This window comes from Quercus robur, chromosome 6 (genome assembly GCF_932294415.1).
Source record: "Quercus robur chromosome 6, dhQueRobu3.1, whole genome shotgun sequence".
NCBI classification, from domain to species: Eukaryota; Viridiplantae; Streptophyta; class Magnoliopsida; order Fagales; family Fagaceae; genus Quercus; species Quercus robur.
The window spans coordinates 8,393,378-8,403,787 of NC_065539.1; the positions used below are offsets into that span (position 1 = coordinate 8,393,378).

At 44.6% G+C, this 10,410-nt stretch overlaps 1 protein-coding gene across 1 annotated transcript; it reads left to right on the forward strand.

Moving 5' to 3' along the window:
* The first annotated feature begins 369 nt into the window (after positions 1–369).
* LOC126689817 (uncharacterized) lies at positions 370–834 on the forward strand. Its single transcript, XM_050384995.1, has one exon. The coding sequence runs from the start codon at positions 370–372 to the stop codon at positions 832–834; it is 465 nt and encodes a 154-aa protein (XP_050240952.1).
* The last annotated feature ends 9,576 nt before the right edge of the window (positions 835–10,410 follow it).

Sequence of the window (10,410 nt, forward strand, 5' to 3'; positions counted from 1 at the left end):
CAGCCACCGTTTAATTCCTACGATGGGAAAACAGACCTTGTAGAGCACGTTAGTCATTATATCCATATGATGTCCTTGCATACACACAATGATGCGCTGATGTGTAAGGTTTTCCCCTCTAGTCTCGGCTTCACGGCCTTGAGATGGTTTAACGGATTACAAAAAGGTTCCATTCGCAGCTTTGCCGAGCTGATCCAGGAGTTTGGCGCTCGATTCGTGACGTGCAGCTGGGTGCCGCAACCGGTGGACGCGCTGCTTTCCATAAAAATGAGGGTCGGCGAAACCCTTCGAAGTTATACCAGTCAATATTAGGAACTATACAATGAAATCGGTGGGGGCAATGAGAAGATTGCAGCAAGAATTTTTAGGATGGGGCTTCCCAAAGACTCTGAACTACGGGAGTCGTTGACGAAAAGACCTCCCGAGGATATGAGGCAACTTATGAGGCGTATTGAGGAGTATAAACATCTCGAAGGTGATCGGCTGCAGAATAAGGGTAAGGCCCCATTGCTTGGTCGCTCCCGACAGGGCGTTTTTCCAACAAGACTAAAGAAGGATTTCAGGATGCAGGAACCAGAAGCACAAATTGGAGGGGTGAATGTGGCATTCAAAGAGCCGGTACACAAAATTTTAGACCGGATTAAGAACGAATCGTTCTTCAGGTGGCCGAACAAGATGGGGGGCGACCCGTCCCGGAGGAATCAAAACTTGTACTGCACATACCACAGAGATAAAGGGCACACCACCGAGCAGTGCCGGGTATTAAAAGATCATCTAGGACAACTAGTGAAGGCAGGATATTTGAAAGAGTTCATAGTGGATTCCGATAACTGAGTTGCCAGCCATGGTGCTCAGCAGAAAGGGAACCCCCTCCCGTCGCCGTTGGGAGTGATCGAGGTCATCCACGCTGCCACGAGTAGTGCGGCCACAACCAGAAGAGGAGTATTAATAGTGACGCCCAAAGAAACCTGCGCGGAAGGGCGATCACTCGGAAAAAGGATGAAAGTTGGCCGACTAGCAATTTCTTTTGACGAGGAAGATCTGGAGGGAACGATCCAAACCCATGATGATGCGTTGGGTGTAACAACACGGATAAGCGGCTTCTTAGTGAAGAGGGTGATGATAGACCAGGGAAGCGGAGCCGATGTAATGTACCCAGATTTGTTCAAGGGACTCGGATTAAAAAATCAAGACTTGATGAAATATGGTACACCACTGGTCTCATTTGACGGAAGAGTGGTGATCCCCGAGGGTCAAATTTCTCTTTCGGTGAATATGGAAGGCAAGGAAGTGATGATGACCTTCATAGTAGTCAGATCGTTCTCACCGTACACGGCAATCTTGGGAAGGTCGTGGATTCATGCAATGAAGGCTATTCCATCCACCCTGCATATGAAAGTTAAATTTCCCACCGAGCATGGAGTTCCCATGGTACGAGGAAACCAGCAAGTGGCTAGGCAGTGTCTGGTCGCCGCGGTCAGGTGGAAAGGCAAGCAGGTTGAACAAAAGGAAACCACCAAAGGAGTAACTTCATAGCAATTACAAAAGCCCCGAGAAGAAGTAAGGGCAAGTTGTGCTGAGGAGGTTTTGAAGGTCAAAACTTTTCAAGACACTGACAGGTATTTCCAAATAGGCACGAGCATGAGAGACCGAGATAAGGTGGAAATATTGTTATTCCTTTTGCAGAATGTGGATGTCTTTGCATGGAGTCCGTACGAAGTGCCTAGAGTAGATCTCGAGTTCATTGTCCATAAGCTCAACGTGGACCCATCATTCCCCCCGAAGAAGCAAAAGCCGAGAAGAGTATCGAAAGAACATGTTAACGTGGTCAAGTTGGAAGTCCAAAGGCTGAAGGAAGCAGGGGTGATAAGAGAAGTATTCTTCCAGGAATGGTTAGCAAATACAGTGGTAGTGAAGAAAAAGAATGGCAAATGAAGGGTTTGTATGGATTTCACAAACTTAAAACGGGCATGAGAGACCGAGATAAGGTGGAAATATTGTTATTCCTTTTGCAGAATGTGGATGTCTTTGCATGGAGTCCGTACGAAGTACCTGGAGTAGATCCCGAGTTCATTGTCCATAAGCTCAACGTGGACCCATCATTCCCCCCGAAGAAGCAAAAGCCGAGAAGAGTATCGAAAGAACATGTTGACGTGGTCAAGTTGGAAGTCCAAAGGCTGAAGGAAGCAGGGGTGATAAGAGAAGTATTCTTCCAGGAATGGTTAGCAAATACAGTGGTAGTGAAGAAAAAGAATGGCAAATGAAGGGTTTGTATGGATTTCACAAACTTACAACGGGCATGTCCTAAAGAGCCATTCCCAATGCCCAAGATTGATCAATTGGTAGATGCTACATACGGACACCTGAGGATGAGCTTCTTAGACACCTTTTAAGGGTATCACCAGATTGCCCTGGCACCCGAGGACCGAGAAAAGACAGCATTCATTTCCCCAGATGCAAACTATCACTATAACGTAATGCCATTTAGGTTGAAGAATACCAGAGCCACGTACCAGCAAATGATAACAAGGATGTTCCGAGAGAAAATTGGGTGCACGGTAGAAGTATACATTGACGATATGGTAGTAAAGAGTAAACAGGAACCACGACATGTAGAAAATCTTCGGGAAGTATTTGAGGTACTCCGACAGTATAAGTTGCGTCTGAATGCTAATAAGTGCACTTTCGGCGTGGGGGCTGGTAAGTTCTTGGGGTATCTGATATCTACCTGGGGGATAGAGGCCAATCCCAACCAGATCGAAGCCGTGAATCACCTCAGACCGCCAAGCAATCCTAAAGAAGTACAAGTATTAACCGGGATGTTAGCTGCACTAAATCAGTTCATTTCCAAATTTGATGATCGCTGCAGACCATTTTATCAACTTCTAAAAAAGTGGACGGGATTTCAGTGGGATGAGGAGTGTGACAAAGCCTTTCGAGATCTGAAGGAGTATCTGACGCAAGCGCCCATGTTAACGGCCCCAGATTCTAGAGAAGATTTATTCATGTACCTCTCGGTGTCCAATCACGCCGTAAGCGCTGTGTTGCTGAAGGACTGAGAAGTGTAGCAACCGATGTATTACATAAGCAAAACCTTGGTAGATGTTGAGACAAGATATCTGCCCTTGGAGAAGTTAGTGTTGGCTCTGGTGCACGCAACAAGGAAGCTGCCGCATTACTTTCAGGCTCATATTGTGTTCGTCCTTACCGAGTATTCCCTACAGTCATTGTTAAAAAGGTCAGACTTCACGGGCCGAATAGATAAGTGGGGGACTCGGCTAGGTTCCTTCGACATAAGGTACAAGCCGTGAAGCTCAGTGAAGGGGCAGGTTCTTGCTGATTTCATTGCAGATTTCTCCCCCAAGAACGATGGGAAGATAATCTGTAATGTAGAAAGTCGCCCGTGGAAGGTGTTTATGGACGGTGCTTCGAGTGCTATAGGGGCCGAAGTTGGAATTGTCATAATCACTCCGGAGGGTATACGACTAGAGCATTCCTTCAGATTGGGATTCAAAGCCTCTAATAATGAGGCCAAGTACAAGGCCTTTCTTGCCAGATTAAGGACCGTTTTGTGCCTGGGTACAAGGGATGTGGAGGTTTATTCAGATTCTCGGCTGGTTGTTTATCAGATCCAAGGAAGTTTTGAAGCTCATGACTCTTGAATGAAAGCCTATCTAAGTGCAGCTAAACAAATCATCAGCAAATTCGGGACAATAAAGGTGGCCCAGTTAGGCCGGGCACAAAATAGACACGCTGACTCACTAGCCACGTTGGCCTCGTCAATCACTGAAGAGGTTCCTCGGCTTATCAAAGTAGAACTTATAAGGGAGCCAAGTATCGGTATGGAAGATAATTGTAACTCAGTCGGGGTCGACATCGCCGTGATTTCAACAACTAGGTCGTGCTAGATGGACCCGATCATTGACCTCTTAGCCGAGGATAGGGTTCCGAATGATGAAAAAAAGGCTAAAAAGATTCTTCGGGTGGCTTCCCGGTATTGGCTGTCAGCAAATCGCAAATTGTACTGGAAGTCTTTTGGAGGTCCGTACCTTTTATGCTTACATCCCAAGAAAGTAAATGAACTTCTATCCAAGCTGCATGACGGGGTGTGTGGTGGTCATGTTAAGGGGCGTTCGTTAGCACACAGAGTGATGACTCAAAGATTTTGGTGGCCGCAAATGCAGAAGGAGGCAGAGAAATATGTGCAAAAATGTGAACAATGTCAAAAACACGCTCCTTTGATCCACCAGTTAGCAGGTCGTTTAAACCCCGTCAATAGTCCATGGCTGTTTGCACAATGGAAGCTAGACATCCTCGGCCCATTCCCTCGAGCAACAAGTAATCGCCGATTTGTGTTGGTGGCGGTTGATTATTTCACGAAATGGGCGAAAGCTGAGGCCCTGGCAAATATCCGAGATGTGGACGTGAAGAAGTTTGTATGGAAGAACATAGTCACGAGATTCGAGGTGCCAGACTCACTGATATCAAACAATGGGCTACAGTTTGACAGCAAAGTTTTTCTAACCTTTTGTAGCGATCTCGGCATTAAGAATAGATATTCTACTCTGGCGTATCCTCAAAGCAACGGCCAAGCTGAGGCAGTTAACAAGACCATTTTGAACGGGTTGAATAGAAGGTTGGATGGGGCAAAGGGAAGATGAGCCGAGGAGTTACCTAATGTTTTATGGGCTTACCATACAACCCCTAGAAGGTCCACAAGGGAGACCCTGTTCTCCTTGACGTACGGAGCAGAAGCCGTGATACTGACCGAAGTAAACTTATGCAGTGCACAGGTCGCAAGATTTGACCCCGTCCAAAACAACGGTTTAATTCTGGAGCATTTGGATTGGTTGGAAGAGTTCCGGGAAGCAGCAACAATACAGCTCGCAGAATACCAGCAAAGACTTGCCCAATGATACAATCGAGATGTAAAAGGTAGGGAATTCAGTGCCGGAGACTTGGTGTTGAGAAAATTTGTGGGAAACATGCAGGACGTAGGTGCAGGGAAATTAGCTTAAACGTGGGAGGGACCATACAGAGTTACTGTCATTACAGGCGCGAGAGCATACTACTTAGAAGACCTTGATGAGAGGCCACTCCCCCGACTATGGAATGTCCACAACCTAAAGAAGTTTTACCAGTGACCATTCGTGCGCGGAAACATAAGTCCAAATCTTGTACACCACTCTAGTCAATATAATAATGAAGTTCCTTGTTCCAGCTATATTCAATTTCATTATTACGCATTAAGTAATTGCATATTTAGTACGAATGGATTACGTTAAGGACAGAAACCTCATTCTCGGTTCGATCAAAATCGCCGAGCGGGTGGAAACCTTATTCTGACAAAAAAATTCTAATGACAGAAACTTCATACTCGGTTAGATCAAAATCGCCGAGCAGGTAAAAACTTTATTATTCTTACAAAAAATTCTAAGGACAGAAACCTCATTCTCGGTTCGATCAAAATCGTCAAGCGGGTGGAAACCTTATTCTAACAAAAAAAAAATCTAAGGACAAAAACCTCATACTCAATTAGATCAAAATCGCCAAACAGGTGGAAACTTTATTATTCTTACAAAAAATTCTAAGGACAGAAACCTCATTCTCGATTCGATCAAAATCGCTGGGTGGGTGGAAACCTTATTCTAATAAAGAAAAGTCTAAGAACAGAAACATCATTCTCAGTTCGATCAAAATAGTCGATCAAGTGGTAACCTTATACCAGAGTATGAGGCATCGTGCTGTTCATATTCTCAAGAAAGCAAACATGTGTTGTATAAACACACAATATATGGAGGCTCGATTTATCCCACCGTGCAAGCCATTCCCGACCATACATGCAAAAAGATAAGTAGCAACAACAAAAACAGGGGAAGAAAACAACACCGAAGATCAAAGTAAAGCATTCACGGGCATGATCAAAACAAACACACAACGAATAGATCATCATCCAAATAAATTTAACATAAAAGCAGAATCAATGTCTCGTCGCCAAACCCAGCAACTACGTACAAGTCATCTTTTGGAAATAAATAAGCTGTTCAGTCACCACAACCCGATGACATAGGCAAATTTACCGAAAAAGAAATAGTAATAAAAGTGTAGTAAAAAGAAATAAAAGCATTAGAAAGGCGGTTCGGCAATTAACTTAATGAAGCGGAGGGTGATCTGCTGCCTCGATCTGCTGCTAGTCGGCCACGGGAAAGTGCAGGTCCCCACCGAGCTAATCTTGGGCACTTGGGATGTTGGTGGCTTTCGTCTCATCCGGCTCTGCATGTGCATCGATCTGTTCCACCAGCTTCCTCATACTTGCTGTTTCCTCCTCTTCAATGGGCACCGGGGGATCCTGCGCGGCAGCATTTGAGCTCGGGAAGGGAATCTTGACGGGATCTCTCAGAGGGGAATCCTTGAGGATCCCTAAAATCTGCAGAGCAGCAAACCACCCGGCCTCAAAACCCAACCTTCAAGCTTGGTTCACAACTGGCTCCGCGGAATTCTCAGCATCAACAAACCCTTCATTGTACCATTTCTCTTCGCAAGCCTCCAAAGCCGCCCTCAGGTCAGCAAATTCCTCGGCTTGGGCCATGTTTAAGCTGATCGCCTCGGCTAGCTTGACATCCGTCTCATTCTGTTTAGCCAAGAGTTCCACAAACCTCTTCTCCGCCAATGCTTTATTCTTCTCCACAGCAGGAGCCTTTTTCTCGGCAGTATCAGCTACCTTTATTTTTTCCTTAGCTGTTTTAACAGCTGTCTCCCGTGCCTCCCTCTCCCGGTCAGCCTCCTCGGCAAGTTCCTTTGCGTGACCATCCAAAATATGGGCCAATTGAGCAGCCTAACAAAAACAAAAATTAGTATGGCAACGAAATGAAAGGTAAATGAAAAGTAATAAATGTGTAAAGGACAATAAGGAATTGATAAGTAGAGAGTTACCGAGACAGTATGCCATTGTAGCCTACGCCCCATGGACTCCTCTGACCCTTTCTTTAAAGGCGTGTACATCATCAGGCAGAAGGAGGCCCTTAGCCAAGGTCTGAGCAATGCGACCCCCCTCACCTTTCTCCCACATCTGCACAAAAGCAATTAAAGGTAGAGGCTTACCGTCTAGCAAAAACTTAGGCTTCCACGCCTGCGCGGCTTGAGAGGAGGACGCAACACTCGGCCCAACCTGGGTTTGCGGCTCATGAATGCCTCCGGTTGGTCGGGGAGGAGTCCGAGCTGCTACATCTCCCGGACCCGTAGGCGTTTGATCGGCAACCCTTTGCCTTTTCCGGACTCATCCGGCTTGAGGATGAGGCGCCTAAGTTTGGCTCTGAGAGGGCGGGGGCTGCACAGCTTGCCTCTCACAGGGCACGAAGTGGTCTATGGTCATGGTCTTTCGGGTCACCATGTCTTCACTGAGAAAGTGATCGGTGTCTAACAGATCAGTTACATCAATTGCAAAATGCTCGGCTTTCTTTACGAGAGCCTCGGGTTCAACAGGGTCCTCGGGATGAGCGGGTTCTTGAACAGGAACTTCTTCTTGGACAGCTTCGTGGGCGAGCTCTTGGAGACGCCGGGACACACACTCCGCAGACTCGTCCCGCAGTGGCGCTAACTCGTCCAAGTAGGTGTATCACTTACCCAGTTCCCTCGCTTCCCCGACTGTAAGCTTCGGCGGCAGAAAATTCTCATGCCGAACATCTATGTATGACAAAAGGGGGTTGTCAACCAACAGCGCTTGTTTGAAAGACTGCCAGGTAGAATAAACCGGTTCGACCCCGAGGATCAGATGTGATGCTCGGAGCTGTCCGTCCCAATGCATGAATATCTCGGACTGAAGGATAAAATTCAAGTCCCTGACGTGAACTGTCCTACCGTTCGGGACGAATAGTTTACCCTTTGCAAAAGAACGAGATACAATATTAGCAACCAGTAAGATAAAACTACTACAATTAGAAAAACGGTTAAGTCAGAGATCGGTACAAACCCACTTCGTGTCATGAGAGGGGGCAGGGAATTTCTCCGGCAAACCAATTGCTGCGCACCCAGACAAACTCCCCGACCGAGTTCCTATTTGAATCAGGTAGGCATGATATCAGCCATACCCGAGTATCCCTAGTTTTTAAGTAGTAATTGGAAGTCTTATTCCCACAAAGACTGTACATGTGGTTTATGTCATGGTAATCCAATTGTAAATCAAATGTGTGGTTCAACCTACTGACACAACTAACTACCCGGTAAAAATTGGATGAGAGTTGGTCGGGGCACAGCCCATAGTACCTAAGTGTGTTAACTAAAAGAGGGTCTACGGGAAACCTAACCTTGCCCTCTAGAATTGCCATTAGGAGAAAGAAAGCAGTACCATGCCCTCTGTGGAGAGCAATCTCGCTCTTGTGGCAGTAAGCCACTTCCACATCACCGGAGATATCAAACTTTTGCCTAAAGATGGCCAAAGATGGCCAAAGATGCCGAGGTATCCAGAAGAAAAGAATAACCCATTTCGAAATCTAATACTGAAAGAAGGAACTCGTAGAAAGAAGCTGAAGTAAAAGGAGGGGGTAAAGAACTTACTTTGGCTCTAAGGAAGGAAGGGTCTCTGGGTTGGTGAGTAAGCGCTCAAATGAATGATCGGCAGAGAGTAAACTCAGGAAGAAGGAAGTGAAAAAGTGAAAGAATGTTTTGAGGAGAACTATTTATAGAAGCAAAAGAGGACAGGGAAGCGATTGATCAGCAATAAATAGGCACGATTCACAAAAAACCCTACAAATACCAATGATAACTGACACGCGTGTCGCCTCGATTCATGAACTGTCAAGTAATAATGACAACTGAACCTGGCGCTCCGGAATAGCGCGTCTTTTGAGAAAAGCATTAATGGGATGCCGTAACCACCTGAGTTTCTAACTGTTAGACTCCCAAAACAAAAATGCCATGTCGGTTCCTTGATTCTTCCCGGTAGCCAGGCATGAATCAAAGGGGGGCTAATGTATGGCATCGAGGTGCCCAGATTCAATTGGGCCTTGGATTCAGGCCCAGTAGCACGGCCTAGTTTTTCAAATCCCTTTTTATTCTACCCTCATAAACTACAAGTCCAAATCTCGTCCCCTAACCAGTGCTCGGCGTAAAATGCCCGAACAATAAAGAAAGACTAAAATCCGAACATACCATAGGATGCTCGGCAGTTTCCTAGAAACATCACTACCGGACATATTCGCTTGAGTTGGAACCAAATTCTAAAGTCATAATCGCTGCATTCCACTCTCACCTAAACATCCACTTACAACAGATAATATTGGATCTTCAATTGCACTAACAATGGCAGTAATCATGATCTCCCTACTAACTTAGAGCTATAAATAGGAGAAGTTGGGGAAGAAACGGGGGTTCAGAAAAAAGAAAAAAAAACAGCTATTCAGTAAGAGAGAGAGAATATTACTTTGAGTCTCTGTGCCGAGAACGACCCAAAGTAAGAAATCCTAAAGCCCACCTTATAAATAAGTTGTGAGCCCAAATGAGGTTAAGCCCAATAATCTCATTTCCGGCGCGCACAGTTTTGTTTCAATCCTATCGCAATGACGTTTCAATTAATCTCTCATATATCAGAAGATACAACATTTGGAAGGAAAAAAAGAAAGCTGACACACTAAGTGTACGTTTGGATACCGCTTATTTTGCTGAAAACTGAAACCATTAAAAAAAAATATTTTCCGGTTACTGTTCATTACTGTTCACAACTGTTTAGCACTGTTCATTTGCCTATTTGTACTGTTCATAAAAAAATAAAAAATAAAATAAATAAAATAAATAAATAAATAAAAACACACAAACGTAGCAGACATAGACGCCAATCTAAACAAACACTAAGTTCAAAGAGAACCCAATCCCCCCAAAAAAAAGTCCACTCCACCAAGTTCAAAGAAAGTACCTAGCCCACTCCACAAAAAGAAGCCGACATAACTAGGGAGAGACACTTCAAAGTTCAAACCTTGGCACCTTGAGGCTGATGACCCAGTAGATACCCTGAACAAATAAACCCAACAATAGCCGAAAGATGACATAATCTTGAAATAACTATAGAAAACCCAAGCCAACATTTCCTTTTCTTAGGACCTACTTATGGCCTCATACTAACATCAACTGCTTAGAACAATGTTTTTGTTACTAACATATCACAATGACATTTCAATTGATCTCTCATATATCGGGTGACCATTTTCAACAATGACAATGATAAAATTGAAGGCAACAACAATAATGAAGAGGGAGAGAGATTTAGTTGGGAATAAAACTCGCCCAAAATCTATTTCATTTTGAAAAGAATTATATATCAAAATTCTAACACTTTAATCAATAATGTATCTAACTGTTTTACTTTTACTCTAATTAATAATACATGCACATAAAATTATGTGTTATGAATATTTTTAT